Source organism: Daucus carota, chromosome 9 (genome assembly GCF_001625215.2).
Source record: "Daucus carota subsp. sativus chromosome 9, DH1 v3.0, whole genome shotgun sequence".
Classification (NCBI taxonomy): Eukaryota; Viridiplantae; Streptophyta; class Magnoliopsida; order Apiales; family Apiaceae; genus Daucus; species Daucus carota.
The window spans coordinates 43901841-43923538 of NC_030389.2; the positions used below are offsets into that span (position 1 = coordinate 43901841).

The 21698-nt window shown below is 36.4% G+C and overlaps 2 protein-coding genes across 3 annotated transcripts; one reads left to right on the forward strand and one right to left on the reverse strand.

Annotated features, from left to right (window-relative positions):
* Positions 1–32: 32 nt before the first annotated feature.
* LOC108202734 (serine/threonine-protein kinase VIK) lies at positions 33–8993 on the forward strand. Its single transcript, XM_017371260.2, has 11 exons — positions 33–619; positions 1044–1118; positions 1359–1475; positions 2216–2310; positions 2897–3017; positions 3328–3407; positions 7628–7687; positions 7886–8007; positions 8122–8207; positions 8288–8403; positions 8564–8993. The coding sequence occupies exons 1-11, from the start codon at positions 317–319 to the stop codon at positions 8688–8690; spliced, it is 1302 nt and encodes a 433-aa protein (XP_017226749.1). The 5' UTR covers positions 33–316; the 3' UTR covers positions 8691–8993.
* Positions 8994–9406: 413 nt separating this feature from the next.
* Positions 9407–13056, reverse strand: LOC135149281 (transmembrane emp24 domain-containing protein p24delta7-like). Of its 2 annotated transcripts, XM_064084516.1 has the most exons (4): positions 11761–13049; positions 11160–11369; positions 10332–10408; positions 9407–9685 (listed from the first exon to the last, which is right to left on the reverse strand). In XM_064084516.1, exons 2-4 carry the CDS (start codon positions 11277–11279, stop codon positions 9541–9543), a joined length of 342 nt encoding a protein of 113 aa, XP_063940586.1. In that variant the 5' UTR covers positions 11280–11369; positions 11761–13049; the 3' UTR covers positions 9407–9540. The 2 variants fall into 2 exon arrangements, with proteins under 2 accessions (XP_063940586.1, XP_063940587.1); XM_064084517.1 differs by having other exon boundaries at positions 11160–13056.
* Positions 13057–21698: the final 8642 nt, after the last annotated feature.

A 21698-nucleotide genomic window follows, 5' to 3' on the forward strand; every position in this document is an offset into this window, starting at 1 on the left:
CGTTTGATCATATTTCATTTAAATTTTCACGAATACATAGTATTCGTTCAAAACTCGTCCGAAACTCAATTATCCGAAATCTTTTATCAAATTATATTACATCCAAATTCCTAATAACATATAGAAGTAAATATAAATTTTACATCTCCATTCATATCGGTATTTGTTACTATATCATAATCTTCACATTTATAACAAATTATTAACAATTTATATATAACGCTTATAAAGCGTTTTTGAACAACTCGAAATCAATTGTGCTCTAATTAATCGTTCAGAGTCATTCATTCCGTTACTTCAGAATCAGTTTCCGTGAATGAGTACAAGTGAAGGCAGCTCCGGCCACTCCGCCGGAGACTTCGCCGCGGTGGCGCCGGAGACGAAGAAGCAGAGCAAGGCGAAAGTGAGCAGAACGTCGATGATCCTGTGGCACGCGCATCAAAACGACGTAGTAGCGGTGCGGAAGCTTCTGGAAGAAGATGGAGCACTTGTGAATGCGAGAGATTACGATAGTCGAACGCCGCTTCACGTTGCTTCGCTTCATGGCTTGATTGATGTCGCCAAGTGTTTGATTGATTTCGGAGCTGATGTGAACTCGTTCGATCGCTGGAAGAACACGGTAAACGTCGTTTTGACTTTTGACACGTATATTACGACTTCGTTTTGACTTTTGACACGTATTTGAATTTATTTGATGTTAGGGTATCCTTTGCCACGTATTTGACTCGTAATTGACTTTATTTTGACTTTTAACACGTATATTACTTAAATAAATTGCATAGTTTCTATATATTATTATTTTATTAGCATTGTTTCGACTTTTAACATGTATGTGATTCTTGTTTGGTGGCATTTTGAATTTTGATACTTATTCGATATACTTTAGTTGCACTTGGTAATTATTTAAGTGGTAGGAACGAAGGGAGTGTAGTAATAGTGTGTGTTAACTATGAAGTTGTTCGTGCATTATACGTTCTTGTTTGGTTTGGTTACTTTATAGTTGGTTTACGCGGATTGACTGAACTTGATGCGGTTGATTACAGCCTCTCGCTGATGCAGAAGGAGCTAAAAAACATAGCATGATTGAGTTATTGAAGTCGCGTGGTGGCCTATCGTATGTAAGTTGTCCTGTTGTCGGACTTTAATTTTGGATGGATGAGTTCGTTGTATTTAATGTAGTTGAATACATTTTCGTTAAATTTAATGCGGTTGAATACATTTACGGAATGATTTTTGCTCCGCAGGTGTCGAATTGTATGTTGAGTGCTGCAATGTTTTATTATGACGCATATGTTTGTTACTTGTATTCATTGTGCTATGTGAACTAAATGTTGATGGTTATGCGGGAATGTTTGCAGGGTCAAAGTGGAAGCCATTTCGAGCCAAAGCCTGTTCCGCCTCCTTTACCTAAAAAATGTGATTGGGAGATCGACCCTACCGAGTTGGATTTCTCGCATTCATCTATCATCGGAAAGGTATCTATTGATGACGATGTATCCTTTTATAAGTATGGAGTATTTTATATATTTGCATTCTAGCATTTCCACAATCGCTGTAGTTGATTTTTAATTGTTATTTATGGTTACAAGTATTGGCTCTCAACAAAAACTGGTAAAATAAACTGAAGGAAAATTGTTATACGCATGTATGGGGAATATAAAATTTAGGAGTAAAGCATACTAGTATGTATGAGTAGCTTGTTGTAGACTTGTAGTGCTGGCAACCTAGTTTAGCACTAGCTTTCACTTTAACTAGTCACTAGTGGATTGATGTCGAGGTCCATATTGTTCACAGTGCAATCCATCTGTCATATATGATTATCAATGTTTCATAAGGGTTATAATAAATGACTGTGTACTCTTTGATTTTAAAGAATTCAGGCCTGATGTCCATACTTTATTAGTTTACAAAGGCTATACATTCAGCCACCAGTCTGCCTCCACCATAATGTATCTATTACAGTGTAGGACTTATACTATTATGTCAAGTGTAAATCCTGGAATTTTCTATATATTTCATCTCTAGATGTATACCATGATTTCATATGTGAGTACTTGAAACATTTGACGGAAGTTATTGTGTATAGAATATAAATTATCTTACCCTGAGCAATGGATGAATGCAAAGAATAATTTTTAATAAATACTAACTTCCATTTCAAGTAATACGGAGCAGAGCTCTCTAAATGCATTTTTTACTTTTCAACTTGTGTTAGGGTTCTTTTGGCGAGATTGTAAAAGCAGGTTGGCGTGGAACACCTGTAGCTGTCAAGCGCATCCTTCCAAGTCTTTCAGACGACAGATTAGTGATGTAAGCGCACTTCCTTTTATCATCTTTTTACGTCTTAATTATAAAATATAGAATTATAGAATACATTCCTTCAGCTCAAATGTATATGACGCTATAGCTTTGTATTAAAAAATACAATAGGCATCTTTTAAGGCCGAGAAAGTATTATAATAAAAAGTGGAATAATAAGTTTCCGTTTGAAGTGGATAAAGTGCTCCACTTCTTTGCCGAAAATCTTCAATATAATTTATTTGTAGGAAGGTAATGACTATACAAAACTACTTGCATTTTGGTATAATATAAATGTCTGCATCTATGAAAATCAACTATATGTTTTATAATTAATTCTTATTGTTCTATTCGAATATAAGAGAACAGATGTATCGCGGTAATACAATGTTTCAGTACTTTGAGCTATAGGATGTGAAATTAAAATTCACTTGCTGTTTGTTGCTGAGTGACTCTGTTTATTGCTAAAGAATGTCTGAATAATATTCACAAACTTTTATGAAGTTTTGCCACCAGTACATGATTAGTCCTTTTAAGTATTTGCATTCGGATTCATATCTTTTCTTGCATTTGTGTTCATATTTTTTGAATGATGCAGTCAGGATTTCAGGCACGAGGTGAATTTGCTAGTTAAGCTTCGCCACCCTAATATAGTGCAATTTCTTGGAGCTGTTACTGATCGGAAGCCGTTGATGTTAATTACTGAATATCTACGAGGGGTAAGTCGAGGCATATGCATTGATGCATGTATTACTTACTATAGTTTAAGTTGTTTCACAGTTGATTAAGACAATCCGAACATGCAACAAAAATCTTAAACAATTTTGTATCATATGTCATGTTACATTTTTTTCATTAAAACCATTATAGTTTGTATCAAAATTTGTACAAGGCAATAGGCATGTCATAAACTGTGCCACCCACACTCAAATTGGAGAGTAAATATCTTACAAGATGCCTTTTTCCCTCTACGAACCAAGTTATATTCAGTAGGCCATTCTAAAATTTTGCTCTTATATATGATTATAGGGTGATCTTCATCAGTATCTAAAGGGGAAGGGTGCACTTAGTCCAGCAAGAGCTGTCAGCTTTGCGTTAGACATTGCCAGGTACTCCAAACTTTTGCGTTTCTACTATATCCTTTCTTTAGGGGCTTTATATGGTGCATGAACATATTCCTCGTTTCGTACTTAAATCATATCATGGAAAAAAGTTACATAAAGAAATTGTAGTGGTAGCACAAGCACTCACCCCAGGCTTCTATCCTCTGGCAGGTCCTGATGAGTAGGATTTTAGCTTGGTATTCAGTGAAATAGTGTATACTATCCGCCCTAGAATAATGGACTACAAAATCTTCTAAACCAAAAAAGAAATGAATTATTTGATTTGTCTACCTCCCCATATGAAGAATGAGATGGTCTATGTATTATTTTAGTACAGCATCATATCAGTCTAGTAAAAAAGTATTATATGCTGCACTGCTCAAGTCAGCAGCCAACTTGGTCAACTCCAAAACTCGAAATGATTAAAATATGAACATATATAATATGAAAATGGCTACTACACACTGTCCCCTCTGCAATATCGTCGCTCTATATTAACAATTTCCTCCTTGAAACTGTTGCAGGTTTATACCAACCATCAGTACTAGTAGTATAACTAGGGCTGAACTCTAAAAAAAAAAAAAAGAAGTATAACTAGGGCTAAAATTGAACTAGAGTAGTTAAGGCTTGATTTGGGATTCGATTTGACTTTTTGTCAAGCATTCCGGTTCGCTAATAAATAATATCGAATCTGAGATGCCATTTCACACTCTGGATGTTACTTGCAATGCAAGTGAAAACAAGACAAATCTAATTGCGCTATAATGGCTCATATCTGTCATTAATAGTTCGGATATTTTAAGAGTACTCATGTACATTCATACACATTCAATTTGAGTTTAGTAATTTTCTTAAAAAATGTTAAATACAATTATTAAAAATAAATTTTGTTAATTACAGTTAATAATATATATTGTATTATATACTGATAATTTTATAAACTCTGAATGTGTAATATTTATTTTTTATAATGCAATTTATGATTTTAAACTAGAACACATTAAACTTGTATTTGATAGTTTTTGTTCTATTCACACTAAATATGGAAAACTCGTGATTAATTTGTCTCCAATAATAGATATTCATGAGAAGTTATAATTTTACTTGGGATATACTCGAATTTGGTTGTATTCTTTAAATAAAGATTGATTAGATCTGACTAGGGGTGTACGCGGTTCGGGTTGGGCGGGTTAGCGGAATTTATTGACCCAACCCAATTAAATCGGGTTTTCAAAATTTCAACCCAACCCGAACCGTATAAATTTGTCACCCAAACCAATTTGTAGTACTTCGGTTTGGATCGGACATAAAATTGAATTTAGTTAAAAAAATATGTAGTAACAAATATTAAACAAATATATTCATAAATTTAATCTCATATTCTCACTCATAAATTTATTCTCATATATATATTTAAATAGCAAACAAAAATTAATATATTAAATTTAGAGCACACAAATACAATAAAACTAATTGGATTAGGCTAATATGTGATGAGATGGATAAATTCAATATGTTCCCATATTTTTCAATCGGGTTGGGTTGGATCGGTTTATAAAACCCGAAACCCATGTCCAACCCAATTAAATCGGGTTAATACTATTTCAATCCAATTACTAATCGGGTTAAAAAATTTCGAATTGGAGCGGCCGAAATATGATCGGTTTGGATCGGGTTGGTCAGTTTCGCCAACCCGTGTACACCCCTAGATCTGACCATATCTAATCTGTGGTGGTATTTAACTCATTTTAATCCCTTGATACCAACTGTATTTCCTTATTGACCTTTAGAATAAAGCTGAATATCTAATAACTGGTTAAAAAAATAGTTTGTTCCATCTGACATCACCTCAAGTTATGTATAGTGATGTGCTAGAAATAATACTTTTAAATCGCAAGCGCACGATCACCGTTTTAATATTTAAGATTCGATCCACAGAGATTAAAATTATTTTTCGCAAATCTTTATTATTAACCTAGGCGGTTTAGAACAATTAATGATGGAGATGATATATTTTTCAAAACTAATTATGATTATTATAAACTTTAATTGAGAATCTAATCCAATTATTCTTAATTAACCAAAGTTAACCACAACAATTTAATATCAAAATCAATTAATCGAGTGATGACACAGCTCGGAAACAAGAGATTGCCAAACAATTTTTTTTTTTTAACCACATCTACTGATCAATCAAACCAACTCAAATAATCTAAACTTACTAAATGCAGCTTAATCAAAACCAAACCAACTCAATGATTACAAAACTCGATTAACAGATTTAAAAATTCGAACACAGAGCAATTGAAATCTAAAACAACCTCAACAGCTCAGAAACAGAGGCTGCAAACTCAGAACATTAAACAGCATCAGAAAAATCAAAACCAACTCGGAACTTTATGTGCTACTCGTACAGACAACTAAGCCATGGCAGACTCGGTTATAAAACAGAGCTCACTCGGCAGAAAAACAGCAGATTCTAATAACAGTAATGCAAACTCAGACTAAAACTCAAAACTCGGTAACGCAACTCAGCAAAACAAGAAACTCAGCTAGCGACTCAGAATCATAAACTCAGCCACAGGAAACTACAGCTCGACACAAACCGACCCAATTGACTTGACTCAGTATAAACGAATTCAAACAAAAGACACCAGCTGCGAACTCAGTACTGCTAAACTTCGACCAACAGAAATCAAACCCAGAAAACAAATGAAGCAACAAAAACGAAGCTAAACAAATGAAGCAACAAAAACGAAGAAACTCGGAGAAACGACTCGGAACTCAGCACAGCCAACCAAACCCAGCAAAAGCTATGACTCGATTTACTGGACTCAACTGAACTCAGTGCAGCGACTCAACTAAACAGAGTAAAAACAGACTCGGGAAACTTGATTTAGACTCAGCAAACCGACTCGAAAACTACTACTACTACGACTCAGTTTAAGAAAACAGACCCAGTACTCCGTTACCATCGACTCAAACAACTCACGATTCAGAACTCATAACAACCAAAACAAATCGGCAAAAACGAAACTACAGAAAAGCAAGACTCGAACTAGTAGCACACTAAAAAAAACAAACTCTGTAGTAAACAAAACAGAACTCATCATTCAACATAAACCCAGCAAAAGATTCGACTAGCAGTGTCGAAAATCAACAGCTCAACTCGGTTATGGCGACTCAGCGCGTAAACACAATAGACAGGGGAGATGGAGTTGTTTTAACTAAAAAGGAAACAGGGGAAAAAGGGGTTTTGTATTCAAAAGTGAAAACAGAGCATACCGATTTAATAAAGAAAACAGAGTAAATAAATGGGGGGCTAACCGAGGGTTTTAAAACTAATTTTATATAATATTCTTGTAATTACTACTTAGCAATTTAAGCAATAAACTAAGACAAGAAAATTTAGGGTTTTAAATCTAAACCCTAACACAAATTAATTTTGTGCTAGGACTTAGTTTCTTACTAAATCAAATCTATAATAAGAGATCTATACTAATCACAAGTTTAATGATTCTTCATTTCCCAAAAAAAAAAGCTTAAAAAGCATGTGGTGGTACTTAGAAGAATCATTCAATTTGGAGAACATAAATTAGAAAGACAACACAAGATTAAACAAAAAGAGATTTGCATAGAAATTAAAAAGTGTATACAAGCTTGGAAAGGAAATTGGGGCTAGCAAAATGTAAATCTATCTAAGATACTAACTATAGAAATGACTAGGTAGAAAAGGAGAGTAGGTGGCTAGGTTTTCTAGGTGCTAGGTTGGTGATTACAAGTAAAAGAAGAGGGGTATTTATAACTAAAGAATTAGGGTTTAGGGGTAGGGTGGCTCCATCTTGACCATCCATGTGCCTTGAGTGTTGGGAGAATTGTGGCCATCCATGTGTCCTTTACTTGCCAACCCTTTTTTTTCTTCTTTTCTTTTCCCTTTTCTTCTTTTTCTTGCATTTTCTCTTCTTTCTTTATTTATCTACAATTTCCTGAAATAAAATAAATAAGCGATTAATACTACGAAAATAAACAAAAAATAGGTACTTAAATATGCAAAAATATGGACTAATCATATAGCATGTGCTTTCATTTTTTTCCTGGTGCACTTTCCAGTTGTACATAAATATTCGTGCAATAGAATTTAAAGATATGTTAATAGATGTTTCTATATTTTCTTCTGAAAATCGGATATAAATTTGCACTAATATTTATACATTTGAAATTGGCAGGGGCATGGCGTATCTTCACAATGAGCCCAATGTCATAATACACAGAGATTTAAAACCCAGGTTTGTTGCTTATGGTAGATGTTTTATATGTCTGTTGGTCTGTTGTTTACATAGCAACTGCATATGTAATTACATTCACAGAAATGTAATCATGCGCGCGCGCGCGCGCACACACACACGAGTATAGACATATACATATTGATATTGGTAGCAGGATTTATATGATCAATACTGACTGCTGATGGGTGCATTTTACAGAAATGTTCTTCTCGTCAACTCTAGTGCTGACCATCTAAAAGTCGGAGACTTTGGACTAAGCAAGCTTATCAAGGTGAAAAATTCTCACGATGTATACCAAATGACTGGAGAGACTGGAAGTTGTAAGTGTTTGTAACATAAAAGTTTTACAGTTTAGACCATGTACAATACACTCTTTAGTCTTTACTCACTCTTTTCTTCTTTTATGTGGAATTTCTTCTGTAATGAAACAAAAGACAGGTACATGGCTCCTGAAGTCTTCAAGCATCGTAAATATGATAAGAAGGTTGATGTTTTCTCCTTTGCAATGATACTCTACGAGGTAATATTCTGTCTTGATGTTCTGGATAAGTTCGCAAAGAAATTTATCAAAGCTTACTAGCTGATCATGTGTTTTTGCAGATGCTTGAGGGTGATGCACCATTGTCACACCATGAACCTTATGAAGCGGCCAAATATGTGTCTGAGGGGCACAGGCCTATGTTTAGGGCCAAAGGCTATACTCAAGAATTAAGAGCGTAAGTTTAAGTGTTCAACCATCTATACAGTTTATGCACTATCAAATACTACGCGCATACATCAAATTTAGCCAATCTTTATAATCACCGGGTTTGTACATCTTCTTGCTTTGCAGAATAACTCCTTGTGCTAATATGTATTTTTATTCTCCATTTTCAGCTTGACAGAACAATGTTGGGCAGCAGATACGAACAAGAGACCATCGTTCCTGGAAGTCCTCAAAAGGCTTGAAAAGATAAAGGAAACTTTACCGGCAGAGCATCACTGGAATATCTTCTCTTCTTGACATATCGAGCATTGCCAGAATCAAAATACAGGAGCTTAACAAAGCAGTTCATACAAAAACGGAATTCTTCCCTAATTTATCTGGGATGAACTATTTTCTTTTTAACATTAGAACGGTTTTTATAGAGTATACATCAGATTCCTTCATATTTAGTTCGATTCATTTATTTTTTCTCCAAGAAGCAATCATGTAAAGTTGTAAACAATACAACCCCATTGTTTCAAACTTGATGACTTAGTATACCTGCTTTAAAAAGAGTTGCGAAGTTACCTATTGCACTAGACAGGCCAAATTTATCTTGTTTTTCATATGTTTGTTTACAGTTGGTAATTTATGCATACTAGTATATGTTTTAGTATTAAACATAAGAATGAATTTAAGATGCGATTTAAAAAATCAATTAGAAAAAATATGAAATCAGAACTAATCGATTAACTTCCGAAATGTTGAGAATCAGAATTAATCGATTGACTTCCGGAAATAAGATTTATCAGAGATTTTAGTCAAATCAGAGTATAATCGATAAAATATTTTTTTAAAATTAATCAGGAATTTTTAAAGAAATCATAAAAATTTAGAGCACGACTTAATATGAAGATCTATGATCAACAAAATCCTTAGTTTTAAACCCCCAGAGAAGGTGCCGACTTGTGCTTTTGCCACCGAAGATTTACTTCTTATGGTTTATGTAAGCATAGTTCGATACATCAACCAGCTTAGAGAAGTTCACAACGATTTAATAAACCAATAAATCCGCAAAAAAAGTTCTCATTCTATAAGAGTTTAAACTACCAACTTTTGTTTGAAAAATCTCTAACCCGTGTCCGTTATAAGGCATTACTAAATCTAGTTAAATAAGCTTCTTCTTCTCGAAAAATGACTTCAAATGCCACAATTGCAAACCCGAAACTGATAAACAAATCAAAAGGGACAACAAGCTGAGCCATCCCATTTTGGAGTTTGTGGCGTTATTAAGATCTTGCATCTCTTCTTCCCTGCAATAATAACATATCAAAAGTTATACATTGTGTCAGAACCAATGTTGTAAAAGATGCAAACACGTTGATAGTGTGGAACTGGTCGCTGCTGGCAAAAACCTAATTAAACACAACTTTGTGGCAAAACACAGGTCTATGATATATACTTGCTGCAAGTTGTAAACAAAATTGTTATTTCATATAAGTAATAGTATGATAGTACTTGACATGGTCAAAAAGCATTATAAATAGCTCAAGAGACATCAGTCAACCAAGTTGAACTACTCAAAAACTTCTGAATCAATCAGTTTCGCATAGAAAAACAAAGATAGAAATCGAGACAAAGAGAAGCAAAATGGAAGAAACACAAAGGAAGAGATGGTAAAGCTGACTCATGAGAGAGGTGGAAAGTGGAATTATGTGAGAGAAGACGGAAGATGACGAACCAAGAGAAAGTGAGACCAAGTGACTAGATTTTTCTGGTTTCACCGTTCACAAGAGGCGCAGAATGATGTAAGAGAGAGGGAGACAAGCCAAAGATTATAATATAGTGCTGAACCTTAATTACTGACAACAATATTGCCAACGATACAAATACTGTAAGGTTGGCCTGAATATATAGTTATGTAGTAAAAACATTTTAAGCAGGATATAAATCAATTACCTTTCACGAAGATAAGACATCTCCTCATGAATGGACGTAACGGTTTCGTACAATTTCTTCACCTCTATTTCCATGGCCTGATAATAAATGTGAGAGCAAATTATTTACTAAAATATCCTTATCATACTTATCTTTTTATACAAATAGTAGACAGTTTTGCCAAGTACACAAGAGTCAAGACAATGAAGAAAATATCGTAATCAAAAGATCAAAAGCAATACGCACAGATTCAACATTAGACTACATCAGAAGATAGAATCACACACCGAACAGTTAGACTTATGAATCAATCACCTCATTATAATATAAGGTCTTTTGTTAGGTATCGAATTTGTATTCTTCAAGTTAGGTCCCAAGAATGCCAAGTAGAATACCTAACACTGTAATATTGCATTCCCTTGTAAAATAATTGGTAAAAGTAAGATTTTGAGTAGTATACTTGTACTATACTGCTCTCGTTAAGCTTATATTTGAAAAGTAAAGTATACCTATAATACAAAATCAAGTTTGTTTTGTGACGCTTGATCTGGAATTATAACATCACTTGTAGCCCTAGACACATTAACTAAATTAATAGTGTTCCAAATTTAAGGCTTGTTAATCAACGGCTACAATCAGTTTATGCCTTAATTTATAGAATTCGAACTCTGCCTACTTGCCCCCAATTCCCAAAGACTTATTAGTTATTTCTCTTCCTACTTAAAACTTTTTTTCCATGTATTGATTAGCAATACAAAAATATTCCATTCTCCGCTGTCTATTTTCTATGTAACCACAACTTCAGAGTCATGGAAAATGAAATTTGACAAACTTTTAGAAAATGCTTACATCTATAGAGCCTTTCTTGGCAACATTAGACCAATCCTTTGCAGCCACACCTGACTTCCAATCAAAATCAACCGTCATCGTTGTTGGTGGTTTATGATCAAGCGCCCAGAAACAAGCCATGTAGTCCCCAGCTTCTACTGCCTGAAAACTAAACTGACCAGACTGCACATTCTCTGCATAGTGATAGCTATTTCCAGAAGTAGCTGTTACCTGCACTCAATAACACAGACTAAACATCCCATACCATAGTCATATAGAAGCTCTACAAAACCATATCTTTAACTGACGTTCAATTAGCTGAAAAGCAAAAATTAAAATTTAAACCAAAACATCATAAAGACTACACGTGTTCTTTCACTGTAACTATTTAACCATATAAACCCCGTAACTTTTAATCTTGCATATATATTACAAATCACTGAACCCAAAATCATATCAACACAACTTCCTTATTACCTGTAAAACTCAAAATCCAATCTTTCAGATAAATCACAACAAAGTTTGATTTTCATTCTTTCTATCAAACCAACTTCCCCAATTTCAAAAAATAAAACAAGTTCTTGATTCATCTATTAAACACATGATCAATTAAAAATCCAACCTTGCAAATATATGCCAATTCTACAGCAACCCAAGTCCTAAATTCATCTACAAAAACAAATAATCAAATAAAAATTCAATCTTGCACAAAAATAACAATAACCAATGCAAGATTTCAAGAAACACAAGTTTTTGATTCATCCACAAAACAGATAATCAACTAAAAATCCAATCTTGCAAATACATGCCAATTCTACAGCAACCCAAGTCCTTAATTCATCTAAAACAAAAAAAAAAAACCAATAAAAATTCAATCTTGCAGACAAAAAACAATACCCAATTCAAGATTAACAGATTTAAAAATTCGAACACAGAGCAATTGAAATCTAAAACAACCTCAACAGCTCAGAAACAGAGGCTGCAAACTCAGAACATTAAACAGCATCAGAAAAATCAAAACCAACTCGGAACTTTATGTGCTACTCGTACAGACAACTAAGCCATGGCAGACTCGGTTATAAAACAGAGCTCACTCGGCAGAAAAACAGCAGATTCTAATAACAGTAATGCAAACTCAGACTAAAACTCAAAACTCGGTAACGCAACTCAGCAAAACAAGAAACTCAGCTAGCGACTCAGAATCATAAACTCAGCCACAGGAAACTACAGCTCGACACAAACCGACCCAATTGACTTGACTCAGTATAAACGAATTCAAACAAAAGACACCAGCTGCGAACTCAGTACTGCTAAACTTCGACCAACAGAAATCAAACCCAGAAAACAAATGAAGCAACAAAAACGAAGCTAAACAAATGAAGCAACAAAAACGAAGAAACTCGGAGAAACGACTCGGAACTCAGCACAGCCAACCAAACCCAGCAAAAGCTATGACTCGATTTACTGGACTCAACTGAACTCAGTGCAGCGACTCAACTAAACAGAGTAAAAACAGACTCGGGAAACTTGATTTAGACTCAGCAAACCGACTCGAAAACTACTACTACTACGACTCAGTTTAAGAAAACAGACCCAGTACTCCGTTACCATCGACTCAAACAACTCACGATTCAGAACTCATAACAACCAAAACAAATCGGCAAAAACGAAACTACAGAAAAGCAAGACTCGAACTAGTAGCACACTAAAAAAAACAAACTCTGTAGTAAACAAAACAGAACTCATCATTCAACATAAACCCAGCAAAAGATTCGACTAGCAGTGTCGAAAATCAACAGCTCAACTCGGTTATGGCGACTCAGCGCGTAAACACAATAGACAGGGGAGATGGAGTTGTTTTAACTAAAAAGGAAACAGGGGAAAAAGGGGTTTTGTATTCAAAAGTGAAAACAGAGCATACCGATTTAATAAAGAAAACAGAGTAAATAAATGGGGGGCTAACCGAGGGTTTTAAAACTAATTTTATATAATATTCTTGTAATTACTACTTAGCAATTTAAGCAATAAACTAAGACAAGAAAATTTAGGGTTTTAAATCTAAACCCTAACACAAATTAATTTTGTGCTAGGACTTAGTTTCTTACTAAATCAAATCTATAATAAGAGATCTATACTAATCACAAGTTTAATGATTCTTCATTTCCCAAAAAAAAAAGCTTAAAAAGCATGTGGTGGTACTTAGAAGAATCATTCAATTTGGAGAACATAAATTAGAAAGACAACACAAGATTAAACAAAAAGAGATTTGCATAGAAATTAAAAAGTGTATACAAGCTTGGAAAGGAAATTGGGGCTAGCAAAATGTAAATCTATCTAAGATACTAACTATAGAAATGACTAGGTAGAAAAGGAGAGTAGGTGGCTAGGTTTTCTAGGTGCTAGGTTGGTGATTACAAGTAAAAGAAGAGGGGTATTTATAACTAAAGAATTAGGGTTTAGGGGTAGGGTGGCTCCATCTTGACCATCCATGTGCCTTGAGTGTTGGGAGAATTGTGGCCATCCATGTGTCCTTTACTTGCCAACCCTTTTTTTTCTTCTTTTCTTTTCCCTTTTCTTCTTTTTCTTGCATTTTCTCTTCTTTCTTTATTTAACTACAATTTCCTGAAATAAAATAAATAAGCGATTAATACTACGAAAATAAACAAAAAATAGGTACTTAAATATGCAAAAATATGGACTAATCAAACTTCCCCATACCTATCTTTTGCTCGTCCTCGAGTAAAAATCAAAAGAAAAGAAAATAAACTAAGAAAACTAGATGCGATTCCTAGGCTCCTTTTCGTAGGCGTGACGGGTGATTTTAGGTTCACCAACCCGTTAAACTCGTAGACGATCTCTACAAGAGGAGTTTTGTCTCCTAAGGGTTTACAGAAGATATACCCATAAAATCTTCGAGACATTCTAGCAAGTGTCTACTCGACTCTACTCTAATTTCGTTGGTGTTGACAAAAAGCGTTTTTAAGGAAAAATACGACTTAAAGACTCATCTACTAATAATCAAGATACAGTTGTCTCTAATCCACTTGCATCGACACGAAGATTTACTAGAAATCCAAGGAGTGTAAGTAATTTAAGGCCTTTGATGGATCCTAATTGTCTAAGAACACTTTCTCTTTTTCAACCAATTTTGAACTGACCCAATCTCTATCGAAACAAATATCTAGCCAAACTTCACAAACTCTTATTCCCTTTTTTTTTTTCTTCTTTTTTTTTTTTTCTTTTCTTTTTTTTTTTGCATTGACTTTATTTTGTCCGTTTTCTTAGGCAAACAATGTTACCCATGTAGCGAGCTTTGGGTCAGTGACTCCCAAACCAAACGGTCTTAGGGCACTAGGTTTTGAAATCCCCCGACGGACTTAATTGCTCGAATAACAAAGGCCACAAAACGAGACTAGCCAATCTACTTTTGCCCATTTATCTAAAGATTTTATCTATAAAGAACAATGGGTATTGAAGTAGTTATTCCTTCTCTCTTTTTTTTTTCTATCTCTTTTTTTTTCTTTTTTTCTATTTTTTTTATTCGCAAAGGTTCGATTCGACATTGTTTCAACATGTGGGTTCTCTCTCAGGTATCGAATAATATCACTAGACAATCTCTCCATCAAAGGTCTCGTGCAAAAGTGTGTGCCATCTTGGAATTTAGAGTACAAATCGGTCGATACAAGCTTCAAAAAGACAACCTTACTCAACTACGTTCAAATTATCTAAAAGACACTACATATATATACTTTTCGAAAATATGCTACACACCAACTACTCCTAAAGTTCGAGTGAGGGAAAGACAACTTAGCTAAAAGTATCTCTATTTTTGGATTTTTCTAATTTTTCAATTTTTAGGGATTTTCATTTTTTAGAATTACACTAAAGCCCTCCCCATACCTAAATCATGCATTGTCCTCAATGTATGCAAAAGAGAGAATTAAAATGAGAGAATAAAGAGGAAAAATACCTGAATAGGAGATGAAGGGATTTTTATTAACTACTGAAGCAACTTACATGATCAAGGGTCGATGAGGTGGATGACCTCTTCCTCCGAATCAACAGGCAATTCTAAAAATGGTTTAAGACGTTGACCATTAACTTTAAAAACATTACCATTTTTAGGATCCTGAATTTCAATAGCACCGTGAGGAAACACAACTTGAACAATGTAAGGACCGTCCCATCTAGAACGCAACTTACCGGGAAACAAATGAAGCCTAGAATTGTAGAGAAGAACTTTTTGGCCGGGAGAAAAGGATTTTCTCAAAATGGTCTTATCATGGAAGGCCTTAGTTCTCTCTTTGTAAATTTTAGCGTTTTCATAGGCATCATTTCTAAGTTCGTCCAACTCGGTCAATTGCAACTTCCGATGACTACCGGCGGTGGGTAAGTCGAAGTTCAATTCTCTAATGGCCCACATGGCCCTATGCTCTAACTCAACCGGCAAATGGCAAGCTTTACCATACACGAGTCTATAGGGAGACATTCCTAAGACGGTCTTAAAGGCGGTCCGATAGGCCCATAAGGCGTCTATCAACTTGGTGGACCAATCTTTCCTATTTGAGTTGACCGTCTTTTCTAAGATTTGCTTAATTTGCCGGTTCGACACCTCTACTTGGCCACTAGTTTGAGGATGATAAGGGGTAGCAAGCCTATGAGTGATGGAGTACTTCTTAAGAAGTGACTCGAATTGACGGTTTTTAAAATGAGTCCCTTGGTCACTAATGATAGCCCTAGGCGTTCCAAATCGAGAAAAGATATTCTCTTTAAGGAATCGAAGGACAACTTTGTTGTCATTGGACCGGGTCGGGATGGCTTCTACCCACTTGGAAACGTAATCAACCGCGAGAAGGATGTAAAGGTGGCCAAACGAACTAGGAAATGGGCCCATGAAATCTATGCCCCACACATCAAAGAGCTCTATAACAAGGATTGGGCTCATAGGCATCATGTTCCTCCTAGTGATTCTTCCTAGATGTTGACACCTACTACATGCGGAACAATACTCGGCAGCATCCTTAAACAAACTAGGCCAATAAAAACCGCATTGGAGGATTTTAGCGGCGGTCTTCTTCGCACTAAAATGACCTCCACATGCTTGATCGTGACAAAACGAGAGGATGCTATGAAACTCACTATTTGGGACACACCTCCTAATGATTTGATCGGGACAATGTTTAAAGAGATAAGGGTCGTCCCAAAAGAAATGTTTCACTTGAGAAAAGAACTTGGCTTTATCATTCTTGGACCAATTCGAGGGAATGTCACCGGTTGCTAAGTAATTGACTATGTCGGCGAACCAAGGGAGAGTGGACATCGAGAGAAGGTGTTCATCGGGAAATGACTCGCTTAAGGGCAAGTCATTAGTGGATTCAACCACTAATCGAGAGAGATGATCGGCGACGACATTCTCACAACCTTTCTTATCCCTAATCTCTAAGTCAAACTCTTGGAGCAACAATATCCATCTAATTAATCGGGCTTTAGAGTCTTTCTTAGAGAAAAGGTACTTAAGAGCGGCATGGTCGGTGTAAACAATGATTTTGGACCCGATAAGATAAGAACGAAACTTTTCTAAGGCAAAGACTACGGCTAGAAGCTCCTTCTCGGTGGTAGAGTAATTGAGTTGGGCATCATTTAAGGTCTTACTAGCGTAGTAAATGACATGAGGCCTCTTATCTATTCGTTGTCCTAAAACCGCTCCTATGGCATAATCGGATGCGTCACACATAAGCTCAAAAGGTTGACTCCAATCGGGAGACTTCATGATCGGGGCCGAAGTCAATTCTCTCTTAAGGTCTTCGAAGGCATGAACACACTCACTTGTGAACTCGAATTTGACATCCTTAGCTAGAAGGTTGGTCAAAGGTCGGGCCTTTTTGCTAAAATCTTGAATGAATCTACGATAAAATCCCGCATGTCCAAGGAAAGAACGAATTTCCTTAACGGACTTGGGAGGAGGGAGATTAGCAATTAGGTCGACCTTAGCCTTGTCTACTTCGATCCCTTTTTCAGAAATTTTGTGTCCTAAAACGATTCCCTCCTTAACCATGAAATGACATTTCTCCCAATTTAACACTAGATCCGTTTCCTCACATCTTTGCAAAACTAAGTCTAGATTGTTAAGGCATTGGTGAAAAGATGGACCAAAGATGGAAAAGTCATCTATGAAGACTTCTAGAAAGTCACCTATCATTTCCGAGAAGATGCTAGTCATGCACCTTTGGAACGTGGACGGGCCCGTGGTTAGGCCGAAGGCTAGACGTCTATAAGCGAAGGTTCCAAAAGGGCAAGTGAAGGTGGTCTTTTCTTGGTCCTCGGGTGCGATTGGGATTTGAAAATATCCCGAGTAACCGTCTAAGAAGCAATAAAACGCGTGACCCGCTAACCTCTCTAGCATTTGATCGATGAAAGGCAAAGGAAAATGATCTTTCCTAGTGACGGCATTGAGCTTCCTAAAGTCTATACACATTCTCCAACCGGATTGGACACGGGTTGGAACTTGCTCATTGTTCTCATTGGTCACCAAAGTAATGCCCGACTTTTTAGGCACTACATGGACGGGACTCACCCACTTACTATCGGAAATGGGATAAATGATCCCATTGTCTAAGCACTTAAGAATTTCTTTCTTAACTACCTCCATCATGGGAGGATTCAGCCTCCTTTGAGGTTCTCTCACGGGCTTTGCATCTTCTACCAAATGAATCCTATGTTGGACAATCGCCGGGCTAATTCCTTTAATGTCCGAAATGCTCCACCCTATGGCTCCCTTATGCTTTCTAAGGATTCCTAAAAGTTCTTCCTCTTGTGACGTAGTCAAATTAGAAGCAATGATAACGGGATAAGACTCGTTAGGGCCTAGAAAAGCATACTTAAGAGTGTCGGGAAGAGGTTTGAGTTCTACTTCCGGCGGTTGTGACTCAACGGTTTTCTTAGGTAAAGGCAAATGCTCGGGTTCAACATCACGCTCTTGATTCTTTGTCGGAATGGTGGATTCTAACATTTGGTTGACCTCATGTGTGTAGTTGGAAACATCCCAATCCTCTCCAAAATGTTTTAAGCAAAATTCAAGGGCATCTTTGGGATTCATGAGATCTTGATCAACTATTTCATCAATTAGATTAACGTCCATAGGTTGATCATAGAAATCATCGGATTGTTTCCCCACATGAAAAATGTTGAGGTCGATTGTCATGTTACCAAATGTTAGCTTCATTAAGCCATTCCTACAATTAATCAAAGCGTTGGATGTAGCTAAAAAGGGTCGTCCTAGGATGATGGGAATTTGATTCTTCGGGTTCCTAACCGGTTCGGTCTCTAGGACGACGAAATCTACCGGAAAAACAAAATCACCTACTTTAATTAGCACGTCCTCGATCATTCCCTTAGGAATTTTCACGGATCGATCGGCTAATTGAAGTGTGACATTGGTTTGTCGGAGCTCCCCTAAACCTAAAGCTTGGTAGACAGAATATGGAAGGAGATTAACACTAGCCCCTAAATCAAGTAACGCCTTATCCACAAAAGTTTCTCCTATGACACATGAAATTGTAGGACAACCGGGGTCCTTGTATTTCACGGGAATTTGGTTTGAGAGAATCGAACTAATGTGAGACGTAAGGAAAGCTTTCTTAGGAACATGGTTGGTTCTCTTATGGGTACATAACTCCTTAAGACACTTAGCATATGAAGGAATTTGTTGAATTGCATCTAAAAGGGGTATGTTGACCTTGACTTGCTTAAACACTTCCAAAATCTTCTCCATTTGAGCCGATTGCTTTGGTGAAATAAGTCTTTGAGGGTAAGGGACTCTTGGTTTATAGACTACTTCACTTTGCAACTCGGGTTCCGGGTTTGGGTCACTCGACTCCTCACGGGCTTTTGAACTCTCGGGTTGGTCATGATTAATGGTAGTGAAGGGTGGACTTGGATTAGAAGTCGAATCCCCTTTCTTACCAAGGTTCTCACCAACGTGGGTCTCTACTTGTTTACCCGACCTAAGAGAAATGACCGAATGCACATTATCCGGGGGTCTTTGATTAAGTGGAAATTTTGGGTTCGGCTCCGGTTGACTAGGGAATTTGTTCTTTTCTCGTTCACACAACGTGCTCGCTAATTGACTCAATTGGGACTCTAACTTAGAGACGGCTTGCACATTGGAATGCAAAAGTTGCCTATCTTGGGTTAAAGTTTGCATGAAAGTTTGTTGGGATTGGGTCAAGTTAGTTTGCGATTTCACTAAGGCCTCTATGCTCTTTTCTAAGGAATTGAGTCTCTTGTCCGAATCATTAAACCCGGGAGGATTTAACGGAGCTTGACTCGGGTTTTGATAATTCGGAAAAGAATTGGGATTGGGCCTAGGGAAATTAGGTTGTGGAGTTTGAAAATTTTGCCCTTGGTTCCACGAGAAATTCGGGTGATTCTTCCACCCGGGGTTGTACGTTGGTGCAAACGGGTCATTTCTAGGCTTAGGTTGAAACATCGCGTTCACTTGCTCAAAATCATGAGATTGTTGAATCTCGGGATGGGAAACATTATAGTTCGGGAACATAGGCATAGATGAGGGGCCACTATGAGACTCTAAAACCTCGAGTCTCTTAGTAAGGGTTGCTAATTTGGCATCGGTTGCCACATTGTTTCCTATCGAGTGCAAACCCCTAGAGCTAGACGCCTCGATCGACTTTTTAGGTTCCCTAGTAGACTCCCATAACATTGTTTTTTCGGCTAAGTCCTCGAAAAATTCCCACCCTTGATCCTCATCTTTCTCCATGAATTTGCCTTGGCACATAGACTCTAATAAAGCGGTTGTTTGACTATCTAAGGCCTCGTACACAATCTTACAAAGTCTCCATTTCTCTATTCCATGGTGGGGGCATTGTGATAAAAGATTTTTGAAACGATCAAAGAATTTCCAAAATGACTCATTTTCCCTTTGATGGAATTGATTTATCTCATTTGTAATTCGAGTCGTTTTATGGTTTGGAAAATACTTTTTAAGAAACATTACCACAAACCCTTCCCAAGTGGAAATAGAATTGACGGGTAGACTATACAACCATTTTTTAGCATTTTCTTTTAAAGCAAAGTTGATTAGTCTAAGCCGAATGGAATCTTCGCTCAATTGTTGGAGTTTTTGCAAACCGCAAACCTCCTCAAATTCTTGAATGAAAAGATAGGGATCCTCACCTTCACTCCCTAAAAATTTAGGCAACATACTAATGTGATGTGCCTTAATCTCGAAATTATTCCCATTAACGGGAGGAAGGGTGATACATGATGGTTGAGCAGAACGGGACGGGTAACATCGGTCTTTAAGAGACAATGCCATGTTTACTATCGGTTCGCTAGCTTCTATGGGTTCGGAGTCCGAAGAGGATGAAGAAGGAATTTCGATGATCGGTCTAACTAATCTAGACGATTCGCTCCTAACCCAAGTAGTTCGCATAAACTAGATAGTAAACACGTAGCAAATAAGTGCGAGAAATTAAATCAAACAAAAGAAAGGGTGTAAAAGTGAAATAAAAACTTAATTCTAGGGTTCCCTAATAAAAATGAACTAGACCTTGCTCCTAACGTTAAGGACCACCAAAAACTCGATAAATCCAAAATTATTCGGACCGGTCTGGCCAGTTTGGAGCAGGCATTGCCAAGAGGCCAATCTCCGCGCTTAGACACCAAACCTTAATCGGCCAGGTAAGCTTTCGCTTGCCTAGACACCGAAGAGTCGGAATAATAAAAGATTACCTCGTCTTTTAGGTACCTTCCTAGTTGAGCGCGAAATCCTAGGGGCTAACGTCTAATTCAATTTTATTAAAAGGCTAGGGAATGCAAAATGAAGAATTAAGTCGTTGTGGGCCAAGGAAAGAGTGATGAAATCTCCCCCCTTATCTTATGAGTGGGTTTTGCCCTTAAGATTTATTTAAAATGATGCTCCACACAACGAGATAATTAAAGCGATAAACAACTATGGATGCTTAAACTACGTGTCCTAATCTAGAGAAAGAAAGAAATTAACGCACCTTAGGGTCCTCCAGCGATCACCACAATTAAAGGTACGAAAATTTAAAAACAAAAATTAAAATCTAAATGATGTGCCCTAGGTGTAAAAATGCATGATGCAACACATATGTAATTCTAACTAATATTTTTGGATTTTAAATTTTTAATTTTTTTGTGATTTTCAATTTTCAAATTTGTTTGTGATTTTCTAAATAAAAACGAAAAAAATAAGAGTGGAGAGATACGGGATACCAAAGCAAGCTTCCAAATCCGGGCAAAATTTGTCGATTTTACTCCATAATTCCCGAATAATCCTCCTCGAAATAAAAACAAAAATAGTGAGAAACAAACTAATCCGAAAGATTAAAAATAAAGGTGCGAAAAATTAATTTTAATCCCCGGCAGCGGCGCCAAAAACTTGATGTGCTAGAAATAATACTTTTAAATCGCAAGCGCACGATCACCGTTTTAATATTTAAGATTCGATCCACAGAGATTAAAATTATTTTTCGCAAATCTTTATTATTAACCTAGGCGGTTTAGAACAATTAATGA